The following is a 27,017-nucleotide window of genomic DNA, read 5'->3' as shown; positions in this document are numbered from 1 at the left end:
GCAATAGCTCCTGCATTTGCGAGAGGTTAAGCTATTGGCATTGTAAATGACAATGCCATTTATGTATCGGTTTTCAAAACAAACACAAATGAAAATATTGTCATTTACAATGCCAATAGCTCTAACTTTTGCAAAGGCGAGACAATTGCATTGTAAATGCTTGTTTACTTATCTTCCCAATCCGTATAGAAGTAGTGGGACCCATTAAATATTTCCGTGATGTGTAATGCGCAATATGGGAATGTTTTGTACAAGGCATAGTTGAGTTGAGGGTGCCCCTTTTTGCTTGTATTTCCCTCTAATGCCCCTATTTTTCTTTAAGTCTATTTGACAAAGCAAGTATGATTTCCTTAAAATGGCAGTCTTTATATTGTTACACATATGCACCGCGCACAGGGTTGAGTATAGAGCCTTAAAATCCCCCCCCCCCCCCCCCCCCCCCCCATTGCGAAAAGGAGTAGTGCCAGCGTCCAGGCTCTGCGTCCAGCGCTACGCAAAGTAATGGTCATCTTGCTTTATGTAAAAAAAAATAAAGAATTTGCTAGAAAGTCACTGAAAAAGGAAAGATTAAAGTGACGTTTTAGTTGGGTATTGTGATATTAAACTTTGCATTTAATAAAAAAAGGGGCTCAGAACCTTTCGAATTTACTGAAAAAATACAAAAGTTAAAGGGACTTTATAGTTGGGGGAAAAAGTCTGCTAAAACATGCCGTTTTAACTGACAAAACCGATGAAATTCACCAATTAAGGTTATCTCAAGTAAATCAAACATTTGCCCTGAAGCCCGTGTGCATCAGAGAGGTGGCATATTTGGATATGGTTTAAAATCTTACTTCACAATTTAATAAAACCGAAATTAACTTTAAAAAAAAACAGAGGTCGAGGGGAGGAGCTACGACACCAACCAAGATGGCCACATAGTCTCCCGGCTCCGCTGACCTCCGTCCTACGCTCTATTATCCTGTTGCTTATCCTGTTTACCTGCACCGGATCCGTGTGTGTGATCAGACCCGCATTCCAGGGGTGCAATCCCGGAGTTTTTCCGCCGTTGTGGAACGGAGCTACGTCGAGTGTCGCATCGAGGCCTAATCCAGCAGGGAAGCCGGGGTCTCGAGTGCTGGCTCCGCCGGGTCCGAGTTGAATAACAACGGACTGCTGAATGTGGTTGGGTCCGGTCCCTGGAGCACTCAAACTTTTTTGATTGTTTCTCTACCATCAGCTGCCTGGTGCCCTACAGTAGGTGAGGTGACGAGTAACGCACGGTGCTGTGTGGGGGGGTCCCTGACCGGGGGCTCGGCATTCACATCGCCGATTCCCCGGATCGGTGCCTCGCTGCGTACTACTGCTCGCTAACCTCATGGCTTACTCCTGCTCCACCTAATTTTGCCCCAGAGAAGGCGCCTCTCCGTGGGGACCACCATGTCGGAGGATGGAAGGCATCTAGCGGAACAGGCTCGAACTGGCCCGTCTCTGCGAACGGTGCTGGAGGCACTCATGGCACTTAAGGGGACTATTGAAGTCCAGACTTGCAGGTTGTTGTCTGAGACGGATGGACTCACAAGCCCGAGACCGGATCCTGACTCGAAACCCGCGACACAGCAGCCAGCCCGCTTTTTAATAGACGTTTCGGAGACGTATCTCGACCCAGCGCTGGAAGCAGAGTTTGCCCCTATTGTGTTGGATCTACCTGAATGTACTGTGCCTGGTCACCCAATGGAACAGTTGGAACTCCCGACTGTGTATCCCTTGGAACATTTACATGTCGTCCCCATTTTGGAACTTTCCACTTTCTATCTTTTGCTGTTTTGGACCGTGTCGACTCCCCTCCCCTGTCGGTCCTTCAAGATGGCGGATGGGGTAAAGCTTGGCTTCGAAGGCAGGGAGGGGCAACATTGGTATCAGCCATCTGCATCGAGACATGCCGTTCTTTTCTCATCTGTGTATTCCTGTTTTGTAGACTTTTGCAGTATTTTGTGGAAAGGGCTTTCTTTCATTAACGACTTCAGTGAATTTGATCGACGGGGCCAGGGTTGAGATTTTTATCTGGGGACTCATTGTGACACTATGTTTAACGGGATTGTTTTTATTGACCTAACGGAGTCCGGGCGGGGCTGGCTATGACGGGGGAAGGAGACCGGGAGTCTGCAGAAATATGCCCTCCTCCGCTTTCCCTCATCGAGTGGGGTTCTTTGCCCTTTCTTTTCTTTCCCTTTCTTCTATATTTCGGGTTCTGGTTACTGGGCGACAGGCACGCTGCGTGGGGGGTGGCCGTAGTCATCAGCAGGGGTGGGGGGATGGGTGTTCGTTATTGTTTTTGTTCTATGGCCTCTTTTTCCTTCTCTTCCCTTGTCTTTTCTTCTTTTTTCCTTTTCCGGGTTAGTGTAGTGGGTTCTGCTTTCTTATATCCTTGTTTCTACATCTGTACCTTGCCCTTTTTGAGGTTTTGGTGCTATGGGGCGGACGATAATGATGGCGTAGACGAACAATAATGTGCTAACTTATCCTGAGGCCGTATGTCTTAACGCGGTTACATTACATTATAGCGAGATTATTTTGGACACGTTCTTTTGCTCGCCCCCTTTTGTGATCCGAGACACTGTATGCTACCTGATCCTTTCTACTTAGTATTGTAAAATGTAAACCTCCTATCCTGTTTTTGAATTGAACTGCTTTTGCAACTGATGCACTTAGTGGATGGGGTTCCTATGCTCCCCAGGGAGGCGTGTTCGAAGTTGGATTATAATAACGTACTGAAACGCTAGCGGCCAGCCCTGGGGGGTTGTAGGCCCTTGTCTGTATTTGATTGCTAACGTTAAATAAAGGTTTTCACAAAAAAAGAGGTCAAAGTGAGGCTATAGTATATACTGTTAATATTTTACTTTACAAAAAAATGTAATTTACTGAAAAAAGCAACGGTTAATGTGATGCTATAGTTAGGCGAAAATGTCACTTAAAACATACAATTTCAAGCAAAAAAATACTGAAATTTACAATTTTCAGATAATTCAAGTAATTATAACTTTTACCCTCGCCAAGCACTGCTTATGACCTCGCATATTACCGCGTGCATGCAGGTTTTATGACATCATTGATGGCAACTGAAATATTGACAACCTTGTGCATGGCAAGGTATAGTCTTTTAAGTTAACTATAACTGGTATGTATCAAAATGTTTTTTTAGTTTAAAATGGTATGTTTTAGGTTACATTTTCAACTAACTATTCATGAGCAGTGCTCAATTTGTAAAATATTAAGTGCCAGGGCTCTGACCAGGAGACCACTGCAGATTATACTACCCATCACCCTTGTCATAGCTGCCAACAACTACTAACTGCCTCTCTCACATGTAAATGCGACAGTTCAGATTATTCCAAGTCCCCAAAACTGGGAATCGCTGGGGAGGAAGGTAATTAGCAATTTTAATGTATATTAGATTCCTAAATAACCGTTGCTCTGCTCATCTCTAAATTAGATGAGCAGCGCCACCATGTGGTAGACTGTTCTGCGTATGGTGTTGACAATTAGTTGCCGAGCACCAGAAACCAATTAAGGGCCAGTACTTAGCACCAGAAAGCACTGGCTCAAATTAAGCACTCTTCATGAGTCAAAGTTACCATAGGAAGAGCTTTATTTGTTTTGTTAATAACTTTGGTGCCGTTTAACAAACCTTGAAGAAACTTCAAATTCATCCACCTCCGCTTCTTACTGGAAAGTTTCAGGGTGATCCTCCAAGTGAATGGGGCCGCGAGAAAAGGGGGGGGGGGGTGGCAAAACACTTTTTTCTCCATGCATTTTCTATAGGAAAAATTAGACAATGATACAACTAAAATGGCTGAATAGAATTTATCCAAATTTGGCAGAAAGCTAGCTCTTTACCCAAAAAGTGTTTTTGGGGATTTTGTGTAAATCGGTTTCGTAGTTTTGGTAAATTAAGGTTAACACATTTTCTACATATTGACAGTTTGGTATGCAGGACTTCCGTGGGACACAAATTAAAAATTAGAGCGAACTTATTGCCACAGTTGTTTTTTTTTATATATTTTTTTACTCGTCAGCCGGCTCTGCATTAAGGGACTTGCAGTCCTCTCAAAGGCTCTACTCCCTCCCATCCCTCTGCGCAGGACGGGGGATTGAGTGCAGTGCCTTGCCCTAGGCCCGGCCCTTTTATCAACCCTGCCCCATGCTCAGGGTTATAGGTTATAAATTATGCTTGACAGTTACGTATTACTGGTGAATTTTCGGTTTTTTAAACAGTACTGCTATTTCCGTGAACTTGTATGATTTTTTTATATCAAAGTTAAAATTCTACTACCTTCACCTATAACTCTACTTTAACCTTTGTGTTTTTTCACTGAATATCTATGAAGGGGGGCACCCCAAGCCTCTAGTTTTTAAATGTACTCCTTACCTCTTTACCAATACCCACCTGTAAACCCTAAATTTACTCTTGCCTCCCTTTACTTCAACTGACACCCAACCCTTTTTTTTTTTTTACTTTAAATAATATCATAATCATGTTATTGTGAAAAAATTACTTAATTGCGTGATAGTTATGAACAAAAAACGTACTTGCTTGGTAGAGGCATACATGGTAAAGGTACAAAAAAACTACCAGTGTGGTAATGGCATCACGTGGTAAAGACTGCTTTGTAAATGCTGGCTACGCTCAAAGAGAGTGGTCCTATAAGGAGATAGAACATGTGTTTGGGCTCTCTTGGGTTTGGGTATTTTTTGGAAGGATTAAAACCTCCGATGGAAAGGGGCTGGGGTTAGTTTTCTGATGGGCAAGTGGATTGGGTGGTTGGGTTCCTCTGCCAGAGTCCTTGCGCCTGGGAGTTTCGGGTTAGGCCTCTATGGGTGGATAGGGGCGTGGTTTGCACTCTAGAGCTAGACACTCTGTTTGAGAGGAAACAGAAGCAGGTGTTTGTAGGTGGAGCTAGCCTTTGGTGTGTGGGGAAATCGGGTCTGGTCCTGCTGAATGATTCCTCGTGGGCCTTCACTGTTGGTGCTGCAAAAGGGAGGGAGGCCGGGCTTCAGACGAGGGACTCGTGAGGGAAATGCTGCTGCACTCGTTCACTTTTTAGGATAATGAACGCCCAGACAGCTTCAGTTAGGCCCGGGATCTAACGACCCTTCACCCTCGCTCTCCTCTTCATTGTATGGTTGTCTGGGACGACAGGACTGGAATTTTTAGGAGCAGTTGGCCATCAAATTCAGTTAATTTTAAAGCGTATGCAAATGATCCCTAATTATCACATCAATTGAGGCCTTGCCGGGTCTCTCACAATGGCGCTCGCCGCTCACGCGATGGCACGCAGCAGTGCCAAGTCCGCCAACATCTGTAATGCTGTCTCCATGCCAGAGGAGGCAGGAGGCGCACAGCTTCCTGCATGACAGTTAACGTGATGCGGGTCCGTGATAGATGCCCCTTTGCCCCTGGGGGGCGCACTGCATTTATGTGGTTGCCTTACCCTCATAAGCCTACCCCGTCCAAGATTTTCTGTGATTGAGCTAAACACCGCCTTAGTGACCGGTTTCCTGATGAAACAATGGTGCACACCCAAGTGTACTTATATTTCTTCCTTTGGTCTCTTCTGATGTAACTTCGAAAATTAGTTTCACATTATATCTGGCAAAGCAGGACCATTCAAGAGCAACACCGTATTCACACCAATGTTTAATGCGTCTTAATGAATCCTTCTTGTACGTGCTATTGTGCGTTTTATACATCGCAGGTACACCTAACTACAACGCAGCAGGGCCCGGTTCAAGAGAAGGGATTACAGAACGAGGCGGGAGCAGGGCGCACAGCTCGATGGACGTAGGGGTTAAGAATGGTAATGGCGTGGGTGTGTGCGGCGGGGTTGCCATTCGTCGAGAGGTTCCTGGGTTAGTTAGGATGCAGGCGTTATTGAAAGTTCTGTAGCTGAAGGCGAGGGAGGTTGCAGAGAAGTTGGGGTGTGAGTGAAGCGGAAAAAGAAACAGAGTGGGGAACTGCAGGGCTATAAATGGTGGAAAAGCTGCTATCTTCGGGGGTCTGCTGTCCGGCATTGTCCTGCATACTGTGATAAGCTGTCTCATGAACAGAGGAGTTTTCAGCCCTGGTGAGAGAACATTAGCATGAATTTAAGCTCCTGTTTCATGACCCTACGTTAAGTAAAACAAGACTGCCTGTGGAGACAAACTCTGTTTTCATTGTACTTTGAATGATATGCAACTCAGTTTCGACACGGTACATCCTGTGAGCAGTGGCGGCTGGTGGAATTTGAAAGTGGGGGGGGCGTAAAACCAGTGAATTATTTATTGTGCGAGTGAGGCCAATGTTTATGAGGGTAGGGTTCGGGGGCTCACCCTGAGAAAAATCTTGAAAATAGGTGTATTTTGGTGCTACTTTCAGCAATATTACTGTCATAAATGGACAGAAAAAATAGAGCTCTTATACTAGATTCAGCCTGTCCTCCTTCCTCTACCCAGGATGTAGTGTTATGGTCAGAGTTGCCATCTTAGGAACTGGGGAACTAGGTTTAATACTCAGGATGACTATCCTGTGTTTCTGGGGAAATCACTTAATCTCACATGTGCCTATAAAAAAATTAATGTGACCTTGTGTAATGTAATTAGTACCCATGAGAGCACTAAATTACTTTAGGTCAAGTTTGCACTGTACAAAAACTGAACGAAGAGGTTAAAAACAAAGCCTTAACATAGTGAAAGACAAATGGATACCAATTTAGTGGTTAATTTGTACAAAGTGAAACCAAAAAATATGTATAAATCATGGCTACCACACTTAGGCAAATATTTTATTTCACCAAAACTCAATTTTCTTCCTTATCATGTATAAAAGTACTTTTAAATATGTGAGTTCAGAATATCAGTTTTTCAAAAGGTGTGGCTAAAAATCAAAACAATACAAAATATTCTGTAACTATTGGATAACTAATCTCGTAGCTGGAAAAAACAAATCTTTGAAATGATAAACAACCACTGCACAAAGCTGAGTGCCCTATAACTGACCAGGAGTAAGTGCCAAGCGTAACTACTAGAGATTAGAGAATATGCTTTCAATGGAAGCTTATTCCGGCAGTTTTTGCTTTATTAGTCATGCGGCTGACCTATTACTATGAATGATCTGTTTGCTGCATGCTTAGAGTAAATACAGAGCACAGTGGTAACACAACTGGATGCCGCCAGGATGAAACATTGCATTAAACCAAAAAGTGAAAATATAGCAAGATGACTCTTCACGGAAAGCATTGCATCATTGACTATTTACACCTCAGTTGTTTCAGCATTTATTAAACTATTGGAATCAACCGTCCTGGCTCTTAAGGACCCTCGCACTTTCGCTATTCAAATATTTAAATGTAAGCCAGAGCAGCTTATTTATTATAAGTAGTATTGATTGCATACTTTTTTAACGCACTCTGCACTTTTCTCTCTACCAGCTGCATTCATGCTAGGACTGTATGCCCTTTCCGTTATATTTTAAACTTTCGACAGGCCAAGGACAGGGAAAAGGAAGAAGTAATAGAAGAAGGGGGTTAAAAGAAGGGAAAGTGAAGATACAGAAAATCTAATACCACTGACCACAGGTGTCTGCATGGAAGGGAATTGCCCACTTTTAGAGACCCGTCACCCGCATGTTGTTTCTTCCACAGACCCTACAGATTACTCAAACTGCTAGGAGACAGACAGACAGCAACAGTGCTGCGAAGTGCAGGTAGTTTCCCTTTCAAATTCAATTGAAGGCACTCTGTACCGGACAGTACATACCTAGTTAAAGCATTGACCCACTAAAGTTTTAGTGTATCCCATTTGACCAGGCTTCACAGCCACGCACAAAGCAGCACGCACATTTCAATCGAAAGAATGTGGCTTTAGGCCATGTCTTCAAACAAAACATCGTATCTTCTGTGGCTGACAAACTACACCCGAGTACTTCCTGAAACCCAGAAAAACCAACCCTGTCTCTCTCTGCCCTGTCTCTCTTTAGTTGATGCATCTCGAGCTGTACCAATGCACTTCAGAAACGCACAACACACTTATATACCTTTGCGAACTCTCTTCTTTTACGAAGACCTTTATTTTGTCCGAACGGAAGCTCAACAAGCGGTCTCAGCAGGAACAGAACTGCACTGGTTAGGGATAGGGTACAAAGAAGTTCGCAGCTAAGGCAGGAAGACCATCCTTACCACTGATATTCTTCCCATTTTTTAAAGCGACAACGTTTTCCAGAGGTCCACCGCTCCACTCAATCCGACCTGAACATGTGCGCATTATTTTAACGAGTGTGAGAATTCTTAGCATATTGTTTAAAGCAAAGTGGCAACATTACTGGACGCATACCTTCTCAGCTGCGCAGCATGCACGTTCAACACAAAGAGTTTTAAAGAAGGAAATACATAGAAACAGGCCACAAAAATATATATCAAAAAAAAAAAAAATAAACTCACCATCCGGAGACTCCGACTCCCGCCTTCCTACTTTTGAAGTCCTGCAGCACGTCATCACAGGAAGGCGGCAGGCAGCCTCCCTCCCCTCCACCGCCGCGTTTTTCATTGGTGCGGCCGGCTGCCCCAGGCTACGCCATTTTCTCTCTGTATGCTGCTGCAGCAGCATACAGAGAGAAAAGGGAGAGTGAGTGTGTGGTGTTACACGAGGGCAGGGGGGAGTGGCTTGGGGGAGTGGCTTTCTCACTGTAGTTAATACTGTCTGTTCGGGCAGCCTGAGGCCGCTCGAACAGACAGTATTAACTACAGTGAGAAAGACACTCCCCCCTGCCCTCGCGTAACACACCGCCCACTCTGACTCTAAACCACAGAAGTTCTGCCTTCTCGCCGTGCGAGAAGGCAGAAACAAATCACAAATGGTAGTTATATTACGGCAATAACTACCATTTGTTTCTGCCTTCTTGCACGGCGAGAAAGCAGGGGGGCGGCGCCCAAACGCCCCTATGTAGAAACCGCCACTGCCTGTGAGGCCTAAAAACTAAGGGGCAGATTTATGAAGGGCTTGCGCCACGTTTACGCCGCTGTTGCGTGACGGAAACGTGGCGCATCCCTGCGCCCTATTTACAACGGGACGCATCTAGGAGATGCGTCATGTAGTATAGCACTGCGCCATGAGGAGGCGTTCCTGCGCAGGGGGGGGCGTTCCTGCGCAGGAACGCCTCCTGAAAGTGGCTGAGTGAAATCTATGAGATTTCACTCAGTCACTTTCAGGGCAATGCTGCGTCAAAACCCTGCGCCTGCTTGAAGCAGGCGTAAGGCTTGAGGCAGCATTGAAAGAATAGGCCCCCCCAGAGCATTGCTGGAGCTGCGTCGCGCTTGCGACGCAACTCCAGCAATGCGTTACTTTTACGGCACAGATGCGTGACGCATCTGTGCCGTTTTTGCCCCATGGTGCGCCGCATCATAAATGCCGGGCACCATGGGCGGCGTAGCTGTGGCGCACTGTGGCGCATGTTAACTGGCGCATCCCTCGGGATGCGCCAGTTAACATAAATCTGCCCCTAAGGTTCAATTTCTGTTATACGCCGATGATGCGAAAATCCTAACATTAACACACCTAAGGCGTTCAGAGATAGCCCTATTGGCTGCTGTAGAAGCCCATTGCAAGAAAGATACCCTGAAAATAAATGCAAAGAAAACTAAAATTGCCCGGAATAGGAGGAACCAAAGAACATGTAAATTCTTCAACTTGACATTTGTCAATGAATAAGTGGACACATCTTATGACGACCTTCAGAAATCTGCGACTGCTAACAAAAGGGTAAAACCGGTCTTAGCAGAAATTGTGATTTTTATGTGAAAACCTGGCAAGAAGATCCTTAACCCACCCTGTTACATGGCAACATTTTTTAGGCCTGACATTCGCCAAGACGTTTTGATTTTACTCAAATTATGTATAGAATAGGTTTGCTACTAGGTTCTTTCATCCAGCTCTTAATATCCATTGGTCTGTTATTGTGACATTCACGTGTTGTCCCACCCAACACAACATATAGCATGGGGCATTGGGTATGCCCACTTCTTCCACTGGCTAACATCACTGCGAGTAGTGGCATTCTTCCCTTTCACAAGGAGCACATCTACAAACAAAGTAGCTCTCACCATTGTTGGCTACTGCTATGGTAATGTGTTCTTTTTGATACCAGAAACATGTTTTTGCTTTTAGCCATCTTAAAGATGCACTGCAGCTTCCCCACAATAAAGCTTTGAAAATAAACTAGGACAAAACAAAATAAGCGTTGGCAAAGCCAGGCTGGATTCCAACCCATGACCTATTGACTTTGCCATTGATATGCTCGTTATAATTAATGCTACTGAATAAAGAAATGTTATGTTTTCCACAACCGTTTTTGAGCTCCTGTTTTTAGCTTTGATCGAAAGTGAGACATACCTTGAAAGTACTGTATTTGACAATCTACTGCCTTATGCGTGTCACTTTTTTTGTTGTTGATAATTGTATTGGTTTTTATTGTGTCACATTTAATAAAGAAAAATTTACCAAGCAGACCCCAGTCAGCAACAAGAAAAGTACCTTTTTTCCTGGTTAGGGCAGAAAGACTTTAGCTGGGAAATACATTGTCAAATCAGAACTAATCCGATTGTGGTGTGTGGTGTGGAGACTTTGTTTTTGCCTGTCACACAGACCCGTTAGGTAAATGAGACTGGTTAAGACCCTGCTGCCATTTTGACAGATGTGCGATATTGATTCCCACATCACATCAGTAATGACCTGGTATCAATCAATTCATCTTTATTTGGGTACAAAAAGTATCCACAAAAGTTCAGACATACGCAATAAAAGTACTTAAAGTATGCAATAAGACATAAATAATTAAAACAGTTTTTAAAACACGTAATTAATTACCATGTCATATCAACCATACATAAAATAATTCTGCTTGATTATGTATTCAGATTTAGTCACTTTACATTGAAATACGGGCTCAGACAATAGTTTTCAAAAAAGCACCCGTATGAGTGAGTGACTCCTCATTATTGAGTTGTAGCAGTATGCTAAATGCTGCCCTAAAGTCTGTAATATGATATCGCACCTCTTTATCAAGGGGAGCAAAATGATATTTGTGTACATAGAATAAAAAACCACTAAAAGAATAGAGCAATGTGGTTTGACCTGATCTCCCATTACATGGGCATGGCCAGTGGCATAATACAGGCTCCCGTAACCTCTGGGGGGTGGGGGGGAGCTCCAGGAGGCCCCCTCAGCACAGAACTCTGGCCGGAGAGCTTTAAATTTAGTCTGGAGGGGCCCCTCCATGAGCCATGCATGGGGCCCCTTAAAGTTTTGTTACGCCAGTGGGCAGGACAAGGAGTCATGGTTTGCTTGAAAGCCTGAGGGGGATGCATAACAGCAGAACTGTATAGAGCGCTCCGAGTGGTCCAAAGATAGTCTGGTACCCTGCAATGAAACTGGCTGTTCTAAGGTTCCAATATAATATCACCATTATTTTTAATTCTGTAGCCAATCTTCCATCTCAAAAACATTTGTTCAGAGATAGTTGTAACTGCTTTTTACTGGTAGCACGATTGCCCTCTGGGTACTCGGATATTGGTAACCAGTGTTACACAAACAAGAGTTCACCCTGGCTAGTCATGAGATATTCATGCCTTTATCCCATCTAAGGCAATCTGTAATAATCTCTTGTTAGGCTTGCCTTTTTGTTTTTCCATACTGCTAACCATAGCAGGGGAGGACAGGCACTAATGTATTAGTCTATGAAGGATAAATTCAGTTCATTGTGGCAGATAAAATGGGGCAAGGAAATGGGAGCCGCCAAAACCCTATGGCAAAATCTATTTTCTTCTGCCTGAATAGTATGGCATTTGGTAATGCCCCATACCTCGGCTCCGAATGTAGCCATCGGAAGATATTGCATTGTGAAAATTTGCAAGAGGGGTATGAGGGCTCCCCCTTCCTGGGCTGCGGTAGGCTAAACAATGAGCTGATTACCTTGGAAAATGTATTTCTACAATGAGTAATATGCGCCGTCCAAGATCTGTTGGCAGCAAAAACTAGACCCAGGTAAGAGAAAGTGCTTTTGGATTTTCAACAATGGTCGCCAACAGTAAACCAGGACAAATGATGCTTCCTGGGCCACAAGCCATAATATCAGATTTCCCAAAAATAGTTTGTAGGTCGAGCGTGGCCATAAAATCTGCAAATCCTTGAACTAAAAGACGCAGAGCCTTAGGTGTGCGAGCTATCCTCACAGCATCATCCACATACAGCACTGAGCCTTTTACTTTAGGAATATCAGGGGTTATGGTTAATAAAGGGTGGAGGTTGTTAATATATAGAATAAATAAAAGGCGAGCTAAAATGCACCCTTGTCTCTCAGCCCGAAAAATGCCAATATCTTTAGAAACCTCCCCCTGATTATTTATTCTAATCCCGGCCTTTAAGGCCCTGTGTAAATATGCTAAAAAGTGCACCAGTGCTTCATCCATGCTACATGCTAAAAGGTTTGACCACAGCTTTGAGCAATTGACTCAGTCAAAAGCTGAGGTCAAATCCATGAACTCAAAATAAAGCGGGAACTGCTGGGCTGCAATGTATTTCCCAATATTGAGATTAAGGCACTTCTCAACAGTGTTGACCTTGTTCCTAAATCCATATTGACACTGTTATAGTATGGATCTCTCGTCGACCCAGTCCTCTATCCTATTATATAGGACCCTTTCCTTAATTTTCAGTGTAGTATCCCATTAAGGAAATGGGCCTATAGCAGACCAGTTGCAAGCTGTCCCCTTTTTTGAAAAATAGGAACTGTAACAGAGGTTGGTCATGTGCTAGGTAAAGGGGAATGGGCCAGACTGTTGACAACGTTGAGTAATAACCGAGCCCAGAATTCAGGGTTAAGCTTAAGATTTATTGGCACCCTGTCCAGGCCAGGGGGCGTGCCCTCAATACTCTGGCTTATAGCGGGAAACAAGATGGCCAGCATTGATCTGCACCAACCTGGTGAAACACTCGAAAGAACTTTTGTGCAAGTACAAATGAACTGCATCCATCATAATGCTTCGGGGCGAACCAGATGGGAGGTGAAGCAGTGTGATCCTGCATTTGTTGCCACTCTGGCTTATAGCGTCCACAGCCTCACCCATGGTCAGGTACACAATATTATGGGCAGAGGCCACAGGGAGTTCGCTTTCGGCTGAGTTGGCAGCATAGCTGTTAGTGAAGTGTGCCTTCCAAGCCTCACTAGTGATATTGCAGCTAATAGTTGATGCCGGATTTATTTTTGCATGTCTTTGACAGCCGTCTAAAAGCGTTTACTGTTCCTGTTATTTGCCACCCAAACGAATGAGCCTTACTGTTGGTTCAGTGCTTCCTTGTTAATGTGACCCTTTTCTATTTCTATCATAAACGTGCCACCTTCACGGGGCTCCTATGGTTGGCTGCAAAGGCCAATGTGTAGTTGGCTGTTGGTAGTAGAGCATTCATGACTAAACCATCTAGGTCTGTTTACAGTTGGATGTGAGGCTCTCTTTTGAACTCTTTTTTTAATACGGGAGAAGAGCGGAGTGTATGCCACAGCCGCTGGATAAGCAATATTGTTCTCAGTTAGACAAACCATGACCAGGTCTACATTTTCCTTGATCACTATGTGAAATAAGATGGCAGAAGCAACTGCTCTCCATTTTAGTCTTGAGCTATCAGCCTGTTCAAAATTTCTCGCTGCTCATCCCCCTCTTTAATTAGGCTTGGGGGACACCATTCATGCAACCTTCGATAGGGTTATGACCCCCATAATTTGATGAAACAACTTTGCCATGCAGCAGTAATTCCTCCAAAGTGGATGATATAAAGAAATAATCAATTGTGCACAGCCTCTGCCACTATCAGTGTATAAAGTAATGACCAAGTATTTTGGAAGAAGTATGACAGAAAAGACACATTCTGCCAGTCTTAAACTTTTATAGTTAGCTTATAAGTAAATGTACTGTTGAAATTGGTGTTTTGTAACCTCCCCTATTTTTTTGAGTGTGGAGAGATGCTAAGAAGAGACAGAAAACAATAAGTTTTCATTGACCAGCTGAAACTTTATTTTCTCTTTCCCCAGCAGTACCCCAAGCCCCATCTTCTTTACCGTGTTAGGCTTATGTTTAATTTGCTCTACGAATGCTCAAGAGCAAAGGAACAGCTTTATTAGGTATTTTTCTTGCAAAGATGTAGTCTTGCGTACCATGTGCTAATCTAGCAAAGTTTGCTTTCATGCACCTCACACTTTCACTTTTGGATATTTTTGACTGATTCATTCTGTTTTTATCTGGTCCAGAGTTCCTTCTGACTGTTTGTGTTGCTCTTTTATCGTATTTATTATTAAGTATTCCAGTGCCTGAACGCTTGTTAACTGAAAGTGTGAAAAAGTAATTTGTCTAAATTCCGAATTTCTTTTAGAAATTCAAAAAAGGATTGTGTTTGCCAGATCTGGACTGAAATTTGGCTTGGCGGATCTGGACTTGGATTGAGTTCTTCACCCTTTGAAATTTTTAGAAGAAGGCTTGATGGCTTGTTCTCCTAAATTTCCAGATTCCCAGTATGGCAATGCTACTTTTGTGTCTTGCATGTTTCTCCGGAAGTCTTGGTCTTAGTTGTCAGGCCTGTAGAGTTGTGGGAGTTGAGTGCCATGTAGATAATCTAGCTTGCTCTGAAAGTTGTGGGCATGTAGTAGCATCAAATCAAGTACTTTAGGGTCCGTGTGTTTGTCATACTTCTGAAAACATTTGAATCAGTCTTTACATGCAGGATGCTTATCTGCAGTATTAAGAGGGTCTCGACGTTCCCAACCAGCGGAGCATTACTTTCCACCAAGATGATGCTGTATAGTATTTATACAGTGTGAACAACAACCCACAGATTGAATGTTCTGATGCTAAGATGGAGACACTCAGTGAAGTTTCAAAACAGTAGCTAACGTTTCTGGGCCTTATGGAACCGAAGATAATCGTATTCTGATTGAAGATTGTTAGAAAGAGTATTCTATCAATAAAGGACCAAGTGGGAAGACCTCTCTTGCCTAGTCGAGATTGAGCAATACGTAGGACTATTAAGGATGCCTCAGCAGAGCACAATTTGTGCTTGGGAGTGTAGCTTTTAATTCTAGATTGAGTAAAGGCTGGGCCCTGATTATGATGGGCTCTGTGATGAATGTATAAAGCCTTAAAAGTCATGTGCTGTTTCACTAGTAACCAGTAAGGGCCTGTGGTGCGGGGAAATGCATTGGTTTGAGGGTAGGCTTAACAAGAGCAAACGTAACAAATTTTGAGTTAATGTTGTATTATTCTTTTAAGTAAAAAAGATCAAGCTACAATAGTCGATATGACAGTCTCTTGGACTACTAAACGATGGGAATCCACAGGAAGATGTGGGACTATCTTACAAAGAATACAAAGATAATAAGAGCAGATGAAGTGAGGGCATTAACTTAGTTTGTGAAACACAAAGGACCCTCAAGAATGAGATTATTTGCAAAATGTTTTCGAGAAGGAGCATCACACTTTGCAGAGGGGAAACCAAATAAGAGACCCTGCCAGAAACGAAATTGCTTTTTTTTTGTCTCCATTCATTTTGAGAGATTCATTCTCATCCAGTAAGCATGTAAGGACATTGCTGCACAATCCTTTGTACTTTCTATTGCGCCTGGCAGAATTCCCCCAACTTTTTGGGGTTTTTGTAAATATGTATATTTAAAATTGCGAGCTTATATTGCTATATACAAACTTAGTGTCATACAATTTGTTTTGGGTGTTTAGGATAATACTGCAAACGCATTTGGCTTGTTGTTTCTGTCCCCTTCCTTTCCAGGATTAAGTCCTACAAAGAGTAAAAAATGAATAATTCATCTATATGTGTTTGAAAAATTGTATCTAGGACCACTTTGTTTTTATATCATGATACCCAGGTCCTTTGACTTTATCTGGGTCATACCCCATTTTTCTTAATGACCACTAGCATGAGGCATAATTGAGGGGCTTTATCCTTTCAAAAGAAGGGGAGAAAGCAGCACTTGGTGTGATTTCCCCGCTGACTTCATTGCCCCCTTCCATAGTTTATTAGAGCGGGCGACCAGGTGGAGCATCAGTGCTTCCTAAATAACTGTATGGAGCCGAGGAGGAAGACCACAAAGTCCGTCCCTGTCAGGGAATATATCTGGAAGAAAGGATTGATGCTTAGGACCAATCCTGCTTTAGTTTGGATAGTTGTACTCTTCTTTGAGAATAAATGCAGGTCACAAGACGCAGATCCAGCTTCCCTGACTGGCCACCCAAATTGTTCTTGATCATAAATGCTGCAGCTCAAAGACGCTCTAAGAACCCCCATCAGTCTAATTGTCCTAAAGGTCATTTGATTTAGAATGTCATCTTATTCTTTCTAGACAGAAAATGAATTAACAACTTGGGGCGCAGTTAGTTTTAGTGCAGCTGCATTCCATTAAGCTGCATATGCCTAGGCTTTCAGTTGTTAGACCACCAGATGTGGTAGAGCATCTCTCCCTTGGTGGATCTCGTTTCTGAGAGCAGAATTGAGGATACAACATAACGGGAATAGGAGGGTCTAAGGGAAGTTTTTTAAAACCTGCCCAGGTTACAATCCCCTAATATCTGACATGAAAAAACAAATAAACCTGGGGGTGTGCTATTGAGTGAAAGGTACACTCTAAAACAATAAGACTTACACCCAAATATTTGGTGCAAGGTAAACTACCTTCCAGTCTTATGAGAAATGCTCATAATCCAACACACATAACGACCAGCAACAGTAGGTGAAACCCAATGTCCAGAGATGGATTCCCATCAAAGTCTTGTTAATGATCAATATTATCATTTGGTCATCCAAAGTTTAGGATGGTGCGTCTCTAGAACATTGAGACAGTTTCCATGCCCACTATAAAAGACAGGGTTTCTACCCGCAATTACTCGTAGACCATGTGTATGACCATCAAATGGGAACAGGTGCAGTGAAAACAAATATAAGTGTGAATATTAGTGATTAAAAGTAGAATCGAGGACAAATAGTGAAAACACATTAATAGCTATTAGTCTCTTTCTGATTAAAACCAAGAACAGCGCAAAGAAGCAGTTTCACCAAATAGCTGCTTAGAGGCCGACCTGTTTCTGCCAAACAGGGAACAAACTCCCAAGGCTTTCTTCAGGGCCTCTGTTCTAAACCATTTTTGCCACTGCATGTGCGTACTACGTATAAATAAACCATATATTAAATTGTGACTAAATCAAACTATAAAGGATATGTATTACTATTCCTCCATGTAAAAGGGTGTATTCACCTACATTAAACAAGAATGGTGTCAGTGCATCGGATATATCAATATTCAAAAATACGAATTAACATTCAGATTTCTTTACTCACCCATAGTGACAGGGGATAGGACCTCAACTCACCTGGGCCAGGCTCAGGATAGAGGAGGCCACGCACTGTGAAAGTAAGGAAATGGGTGCCTGATATAGGAGCAGGACAACTAGTTCTACTCCTTACTCTATCAATCATCCACCCCTCTCTTAATTTGGCTTACACTCCCCTACTACTGTAACTCACTATCAGGCTCACCCACGAACCCTCTGGGTAAACAGTTACTCAATAGCTTTCTTTTAAAATATCAAGAGTGCACCTACGCAAGGTAGCATTTCTCGAAGTGCTCTCGTGGTTGAAAATCACTATCTTTCTTCCTTAAAGAAGCCAAGCCATAGACCTCCTTACCTCTCTGTCGTTACCTCAGACTGGACCGAAGTCTGGGGGAGGCAACGTGAGGAGGAAGGCTGGACTTATTTGTAAACCGAGTGTACCAAAGCGTCAGCCTATCGGAACGCTTCTTGCTCAGTAATGCGTAAAATGTACTATTTGTAAGCACAATCCTTTTTCATTTGCAGGGGATTGGAATAGAGTTATTAAACAATAGACAAACTTACTGCATGTTTGTTGATAAGAGCAGGGATAGCTTTCAATAACGGGAAAAACTAGCGTTGGCATGAGGTAGTCTCGCGGTGAGATCCAAGGTCAAAATTGGATCTCGAGAGATGTATCGAACTACAATCTGACGTCATTACGAACAAAATTGTAGTTCTAGGGGCTGCCAGTTGCCTATGTAAGTTGTCATGGGCTGTCAATTGAGCCCATGATAACGGGCGGTTAATTTGTTCCAGAATAAGTTAGTCCAACTCACATTTTATTGTTTATATGTTTCTGAGCCCAGTGTACCTATAAGATTAAAGAATATGGATTCCTACCCTAAAGGAGTGCAACGCCAATCTTAGACTGAACACGAAAGAAGATTTCACATGATGTAAGGGACTATATATGTCCTCATCTTATCCCAAATAGTAGTCTAAAAGGAGACTATAGCCAGCAACAGGGTATAGAGATTTAATTCATCATATAGGGCTGAATCTACGTCTAAACCTAGGTTAGTAATTCTCTCAGAGTGTGGTCCAAGGTATCTCATCCTTTAACCCTCGGGTATCTGTCGATAATTTATGTATCCATTTCTGCTCTTTGGCAAAAAGATATTTGGATATGTCCTCAATGTATGAGGGTATAAAAGATTTCTCTAAAACCGTCCATGTGAAGTCAGTTTCGTTATGGTTTCGCTCTATAAAGTGTTTAGTAAGCTTAGAAACACTTTTCTTGCATCTAAAAGCACTTTTGTGCTCCTACATCCTGGTCCGAACCTTCCTGGTTGTCATGCCTATGTATTTCTCGGAGCGAGGACATGTGAGTTGATAACGTGCGAACTATTGCAGTTCGAAAAGTCTTTCAAAATCCAAGGGCGGTCAGTGCCTATGTCTATCTGAGTAACTTTGGAGGTCTGAGGACAAACAGAGCAGTTTCCGCACGGATTATGTCCGGTCACCGCAGCTAGATCCCATAGTGTGCCTATAGCTCGCCTAGGAGTTTCTTTAAGGCGGGTGTGTATTAGACGGTCTCTCAAATTGCTGGACCGTTTGAAAGCAAAAAAAGGTGGTTCAATTTTGTCATTGCTTCATACTTTGAACTTGGTTTGATTTCATATTGAATGTGCTAACAAATGTTAGACGTTCAAGAGGGGCCTTCGGTGGGGCGACCTCCAACAGTGCCTCACGGTGATTGTTAGCTGCTCTCTTCCAGGAGCGTTTGATCAACCTTTTCGGGTAGTTTCTGGCTTGTAACTGGCCAGACAAGCACTCAGCATGTTTATTGAAGGTTTTCAGTGTGGAACAATTCCTCTGCACACGTAGGAACTGCCCATATGGCAGATTGTCCCTCAGAGCTTTGGGATGTTGGATCTCGTACAGGAACAGCGAATTCCTGGCCATAGATTTTCTAAAAAGCTAGGTCTGCAGACCCATTGGGGTCACATAAATGGATCGATCTAGAAAAGATATTCTCTCTTTACTGCTCTCCACAGTAAATCTCAGGAACTGGTTACGGGTGTTTAACCATTGATGAAACGGTCAAATAGATTCAGTATCACCTCGCCACACCACGAGGATATCATCTATATATCGCTTCCACCATTGGATATGTGAAAAGAATGGGTTTGTGGTGGTCAAAACATGTTCCTGTTCAAAGGTATGAACATAAAGGTTCGCCAGACTGGGCGCGAAAATGCTTCCCATGCTGGTCCCTGATGTCTGTAAATAGATGATGTTCTCATACTTAAAGAAATTCTCTTCTTTCCACAGCGGACAAAGTGGTTGCCTTCCCAGTCCTGGAAATCGATCAAGCATTGATTGTGGATACAAATGGTGCTGGAGATGCCTTTGTTGGAGGTAGGTGTCAATTGGCAGTTTTCACATGTTACCTTACAGGGTTTGCACTAGTGTCTGTGTTTTAATGTTGAGATGATGCCCTCATATTGATGAATACCAAATAGCTCCTGAGTGCATTGTTATGAGTTGTTGCCTGTAGGTGGCATACATAGAACCAAAGTACAGTTGTAACGGAGGTCTGTCTTGTCAGCCCCTCCTGTTACATAATGTCACTGGGGATCACCAGAAGTTGTTGGTTGTCAAATGGGACCACTGATTCCTAGATCTGCTGCTTCTGGAGAATGGATTAAATGGGTTTCTCTTAAGATGGGATTCCGGACACTTGAGGCCTAGTGAAGGCCTGGCCTTGCACACACAGCTCGCTAGGTACAGTTGTCCTATGAGCATTAGGGGGTGATCATTGGCAGCCCTACATATCAAGTAGACTGCAGGTCCAAAGGCCGGTCCTGTGGGCTTTTAGGGTGGAATCCATGGCCACACTGAGCCTACTGGCCTCCTCGAAAGTGGCCTCTGTCCTCGTCGTACGTGGCCTCTGGCTTTGTGTTTTTCCTCTTCAGCACATGGTTTGGCCAAATGCCTGTCCCAGTGCTCAGCGCCTGGATGTAAAGAAAGGTTAAACCTAGTGGATTCTTGGAAACAGTGCCCACATGGACCTTTAGTGAGATCAGTGGTGAGATTTGATGGCAGATAGTGATGACATAGATGATAAAAAAAATTGTGATCCATCTGTGACTTCAGCTCATAAGCAGTGCATTGGGAGATGTACAATTGCATAGCTCACCCTGAGTAACACATTTTTAGGTTTTGTATCGGAACAATATTATCCATTCATCTGACGTTTTAAAGGTGATTTCTGTTTTTTGTTTTATTTTTCTATATATCTAATTACATTGCAGTGGGCTCTTTGTGTAGGTTTTGTCCCAAAGAACTGTGTATGCTCTGTCCATGGGAACTTAAGCTGCACCTCCTAGTATGTCTCCAGTAGCAATTAGGTCCACTTTGTGGCCTCCACCCACTTCTTAAACCTTATCCTCCAGAATCAACTGTAAATAACCTTTAGTCATGAACAGCAGGCTCTTGGGAGAGCAGGTCCTTGAGCAGTCCATTGGAGGAAGAAGTATAGTTGTACAGCTAACCTTAAGTGATAGTGTCCAAAGGCCATATTGTCCACTGCTGCCTGTCGAGAGCTTTAATAAGGAACATAGTATAACATTTAAAATAATGAAAAACATTTGTGTTGTAGTGAAGATATCATTCACTACTTGCTTCATAAAATAACATGTAGTGAAATACCATAAACATTTTAAAAACTTCCCTGCATGCATGCACAGGCAGCCATCTAGGAATGGTTAGATGAATTCAAAGAAGTTTACACGCTTCTGTATAAGTGGTGAGCAGCAAACAGCATGATGGAGCAAGCAGACCTTGGGGGGAGGGGGGCTGTGGGTGAGAAAGGAGGGAGAAGGTAGAACAAAGAGAGAGAAAATAGTCCTCCTCGGAGTGCAAGGTTCTGCCATCACCACTAGAGGGCGACAACTCGACCAATCGATAGTCAGTGTGAAATGTTGCTTGGGTGGGATAAACACTACAATAGGGAGGAAAGCCTCAACTTACCAGCAGAAAAAAAAAAACTTAAGTCAAGAGCCCAAAGCCTACAATGCTTATATTTGATAAAATTGATCTGTTGCGAATGGAGAGCTAAGGCTAGACCTCAAATGATTCTGACATAACCACTAGAAGGAGACAAGTCCACCAATCAAAACACATTGAGACTGAAATGTTGTGTGGGTGGGACAAAGATCTAGGCCTGCTGCCTCTGGAGAATGGATCATGTGGGCTTCTCTTATGGTGGGATTCCAGAAACTTTGGGCCTCGTGAGGGCCACCGGGGCAGAAGAGTACGTTTCTATGCCTCACACAGGACAATTTATGTATGGGATAAAGAACCCCTTGCTGTACTTAAGCCACTGTGGAGACCAATGGCCCTCTGTTCCTTTTTTCCTCAGGACCGACATGCTCTAAATGCCCACCTTATAGGGGACTCCAGTCACTTCCAGTGCACAGCGCGCTGCCACTCTAAGACAGTTAATAATCAAACAATATTTACTGACAAACTGAAAGGCTCCTATCCGGTAAGGAGCCCCCTCAGTGCTGCACTTGACCAGGATACGTAAATGCTGCTGCCTCTGCTTAAGAAGGGGTTTAAGGCTTCCCCTTACCACATGGGATCGATATCTTAGTTATTTCCAATTTCCAGTGGTGCTATGTTTATTCCAATGTGATTTATAGCCCTACAATTTCATAAAATATATATCTATATAATAAAAATGTAAAAGTTCATTTGTTCAAAATCTTAAATCTCCGAAAGTTTTTAACAGATTGCTTTGAAATTTTGACACGACGTTGGATTCGAATTCTCGCGTGTTTTTATATACACAATGTTGGATTCGGATACGCGAGTGTCATATACGTGCGTGTTTTTAATCGAAAGCCCGAACAGGCACATAAAAATGTCAATGTTCGTTTGTTCAAAATCTTAAATCTCCAAAACTTCTTCATCGATTGCTTTGAAATTTTGACACAATGTTGGGTTTGATTAAGTGTGTGTTTATATATACACAACGTAGGATTTGAATACGCGCGTGTCCAATGGTCGCGTTTTTAATCGAAAGGATGAACAGACCCTACCGATTTGGTTGCTGCGCAACAAAACTACTAGGGACGCATAGGGAAAATAGTCTACATATATTAGGATGGACAGTTGGTGTCAGGATGGCAGACCGGGAAGTGGATGGAGGGAGGGAGGGGGAAGGAGTTGGTTCACGTTGCAACTTTAGAGCGTTTTTATATATGCACAACGTTGGATTTGAATACGCGCGTGTCCAATACGCGCGTTTTTAAGCGAAAGGCCGGACAGACCCTATTGATTTGCTTGCTGCTCAACAACAACGATCTCAGAAGTTCAAGAACAACAACGCTCTGTCCACGCCTGTGCCAGTAACACTAGGCGTCCCACAAGGTTCCTCCCTATCCCCCACACTGTTCAACCTCGTCATGGAACCACTCACCACCTTGCTTCAATCTTCAAAGGTACACTTCCATATGTACGCCGATGACACTCAGCTCTACCTCAAGCTTCAATCCCCTGAAGACATCAAACTGTTGAATACCACACTAAGAAAGACCCAAGCTTGGCTGGCCGACAATCACCTCAAACTAAATGCTCTGAAAACTGAGTTCCTTCTGATCTCTCCTCCCACGAAAAAAGCCATCACCCAAACATGGCTCAATCATCTAACCGCACTCAATGTCCAGCCCTCCATCGTGGACTCCGCGAAATCCCTTGGCATCACACTGGACTGCAATCTCGACCTGCAGCAGCATATTAGCAAAGCAACTAAAGGAGCCAACTTCCAAATCAACACGCTGAGAAAACTCAAACCCTTTCTTCCACCCAAGGACTTCCAAACTGTTGTTCAAGCCTTAGTCATTCCTCGGATAGACTACGGTATTGCGGCTCTCAGCGGGCTCCCCCTTACAACAACGGCTCCCCTAAGAGCCTCCCTGAACGCGACCGCGAGACTCATCACTGGCTCAAGAAAACACTCGCATATATCCCCTGATTTAAAATCCCTAAACTGGCTGCCTATTGAAGCCAGAATTCAGCTGAAAATTGCCTGTATGGCGCACTCGGCCATACACCACAAGTCACCCAACTACCTCTCTCAAAAGCTGACCATTTCAGGAGGCTCAAGATCCAACAGAAGCACAAAAACGCTCCTCCTGAAACCACGGAGATTCCGGAAGGAAAAAACATACAAACGCTCCTTCTCAGGAATGGCGCCCAGGATCTGGAATGCACTCCCGCCAGAAACTAGGCTTATCCCTTCCACTGCACTCTTCAAGAAAGAGGTGAAGGCCATCCTTCAGGCTAAATTCACCTGAATACTATTGATACTGGAACTATGACAATACTTGGCTCCTACATTATCGGCCTTCTGATTGCTTACCTATGCGAATCTCTTTTTGACTGATCTCCGATCTAAATCATCGCACGGATGCTATATTATTGGTTGCCAACTTGGCTATTGGGTTGTACACTATGATTTGAGTGCCTCACTAACTTGCAACGCACCCATTACTGACTACTACTCTGCTTTTACACTGCGTTTACTCACCCTCTGGGGTGCTATAATCGTACCCGATTAGACCTTGTACTGCTTCAATATTAATGTTTCCTGATTGTTATTAGTCTGCATACTCTTGTGTGATTGTCACCCTATTTTGCAACTCACTGACTACTGAATTTTATATTGTTTCAAGAGTTTTGTTTACCCTACCTACTGTTTCTGTAAAGCGCTCTGATATCTGCAAAGATCTTGTTCGCGCTATATAAAACTTTAAATAAATAAATAAATAAATAAACTACAAGGGACGCATAGAGACAATAGTCACAAAAACATATTGTATACCCACAAGCATTGTGAAATTAAACATGTTAGAAACGTGCGCTTACTCTTTTCTTTCTCCTCCATTTATTTAACCAGACTGAGCCAAGCAACGAATATATATATATATATATATATATATATATATATATAATATATTCACTGAAAAAACCATAGGGTTCAGCCACGTTATAGTTAATAATTAGCATTTAAAAAACCTTAGAAATGCACTGAAAAAACCATAAGTTTCACACACGTTATAGTTAGCTGGACATTTCACTCATACAAAACCATTGAAATTCCCCCGTTATAGTCCACTATAACTCGCGCGCCTGCAATGCACTGCTGATGATGTCACATATTACATCACTCATGACATGGTCAGTGACATTACTCATGACATCACTGACATCTCAAATGACATCACTGATGACATCATTTATTGAATGTGTGTCTTTCTAAAAAATAAATGTTTTATATATGTATATCTAAAGGTCGATGGAAGAATAAATGTGTAAATAAGTGTCTAAATGGACGTGTTTTTTTTTTGTAAAAATGATTGTATAACTGACTTAAGTGTATCTTAGTGAATACATGTATTAGCGAGTAATGTTTAAATATGTAAATATCTGTATCGGTGTCTCACTTTGTGTATAAGTGGCTGCATGGGTTGGTGACTAGCTACATGAGTGTCGATATGGGTTATTAGTTGTTTTTTAGAGTATCAGTAGGAGTGTCTGTATGGTTTGGTGGGGGGGTATTACTTACAGCATAGATGCGTGAATGTGCGACTCACTGTCTGTGTGTTTGAAGACAACATGTGTACAGGACTGTATGTGTGGATGAGTGTGTGTATGGGGGTGTTAGTGAGTGAATCAATGTCTCAATAGTATCTTTGAGTAATTACATATGTTTTAAACTAGTATATGTGAGTATTGTTGTATATAAGTGAGTATATGTGAGAGCGAGAGATTGTAAGAGTTCCTGTATAAATAAGTATGTGTTTCTATAAGTGATTGTTTAAGAGAGTAAGTATGTGTACGATTATGTAGAAGAAAGTGCAGTGGTGGGTGTATAGCTGTATTTGCAAGTAAATGGATGTTAGTTTATTTGCATGTGTGAGTGTGTGTGAGTAACTCTATAGATGGTGTCGGTGTGTAATAAGATGTATAGGTGTATGAGTACACATGATGAGTGAGTACATGTATGAGTGCCTATATGGAACTGTTAGTGAATGACTGGATGTGTATGTAGATTTTAGAATTACTGAATAGGTTCTAACTGGAATTGGTTTTTCCATTTTTTTTGAAAATTTTTGTTTCTATTTAATGTGTGTATCAAGGGTTATATTGCGCTGAGGAGGTCTGTCACTCTTTCACAAGGATGATGTCATCAGTGATGTCATTTGAGAAATCATCAGTGATGTCACTGACCATGTCATGAGTGATGTAATATGTGACGTCACCAGCAGTGCATTGCGGGCTCGCAAGTTATAGTGAACTATAACGGGGGAATTTCAATGGTTTAGTATGAGTGAAATGTGCAGCTAACTAGAATGTATGTGAAACCTATGGATTTTTCTGTGAATTTCAAAGGTTTTGTAAATGATAATTTTTAAATGTATTAATTGTTATATTTTTTTTATACTGGTTTACTACATTATTTTAAATACATTTTTAGATCTTATTGTTTACATTACATATTTTTTTTATATAAATTGAAAAATAAATGTTTTTAAAAATATTGAAATTGATATATATATATATATATATATATATATATATATATATATATATATATATATATATATATATATATATATATATATATATTATATAGCAGGCAATGATATCCTATGGAAGAAAATTCAAGTTTTGCAGCGTGAATCTTTCTGGATTCACTATGCTGTGCATTATTCGGCGGTCTTGTTGTTGGGTCCGGATTCCTAGTCTTTTCTTTCTTCTTTTTTTTTTTCCGTAGCCCAGGTGGGCGTCGACGTCCCACCTTTGGTGTATTTCCGGTGACGTCGGCACGCTTCCCGCGGAAGCTCCCACTCCTGGGTGCCATCTTCAGATTCTTTTTTCCGTGGTTGGGTCTGGATCGTTCCCAAAAGGGCTCCAGACATTTTTGGAGAAAGAAAAGAGATTGAGAAGACTACAGGAGACTACATCGAAGAGGACGACGAAGGAGAAGAAGAACTTCAAGAACTTCAACGTCCATCGGAGAATGCAAGCTCAAGGGGCCCCCTGAACGCATGAGATGGACAACACTCCTTTCAAATTCTGCCGTAACTGCCACCACAAGTACGTGCAGAAGGACCAGCACCCGGTCTGCAACCTTTGCCTACCGGTCGACCACGATAGCGAGGACTGCAACGCCTACTCCGCCTTCACACCGAAGACTCTACGAGAGAGAGAGACAGAGGATAGCCAACGCCACCATGCAGGGCAATGGACAGCCACCGTCCCTTCGAGACCTGGGGCTATCATCAGACGAGGAGGACCACGCCGCCGCAGAACACAACGGCTACACGGTCGTAGAGACCGATATTACGAAGACTCCAAAGAAGGTAGGAGACTCTACGGCCCCTAAGGCACAGAGACCCCGAGTCTCGAAAAATTGATGGCAAAACCTCGAAGACGCCGAAAGCTTCGGCGTCCGTGGATACACCAAGCACAGCGGATCCTCTGAGAATGACTCCCAGGTGCCGAGAACTGGAGAACAGCAAAAGACGTCAAACCGCACCCGAAAAGGAGCGTTCGACGCTGAGG

At 42.8% G+C, this 27,017-nt stretch overlaps 1 protein-coding gene across 4 annotated transcripts in view; it reads left to right on the top strand.

Annotated features, from left to right (window-relative positions):
- The window catches only part of ADK (adenosine kinase), a 723,202-nt gene that overhangs the window by 662,798 nt on the left and 33,387 nt on the right, over positions 1-27,017 (top strand). For all 4 annotated transcript variants that reach the window (XM_086921819.1, XM_086921818.1, XM_086921821.1 and 1 more), the window contains one exon: positions 19,713-19,799. In XM_086921819.1, coding sequence (XP_086777945.1) covers positions 19,713-19,799 — 87 coding nt within the window. The remainder of the gene's footprint in view (positions 1-19,712; positions 19,800-27,017) is intronic.

Source organism: Lissotriton vulgaris, chromosome 5 (assembly GCF_964263255.1).
Source record: "Lissotriton vulgaris chromosome 5, aLisVul1.2, whole genome shotgun sequence".
Classification (NCBI taxonomy): Eukaryota; Metazoa; Chordata; class Amphibia; order Caudata; family Salamandridae; genus Lissotriton; species Lissotriton vulgaris.
This window is presented reverse-complemented; position numbering and strand designations above follow the sequence as displayed.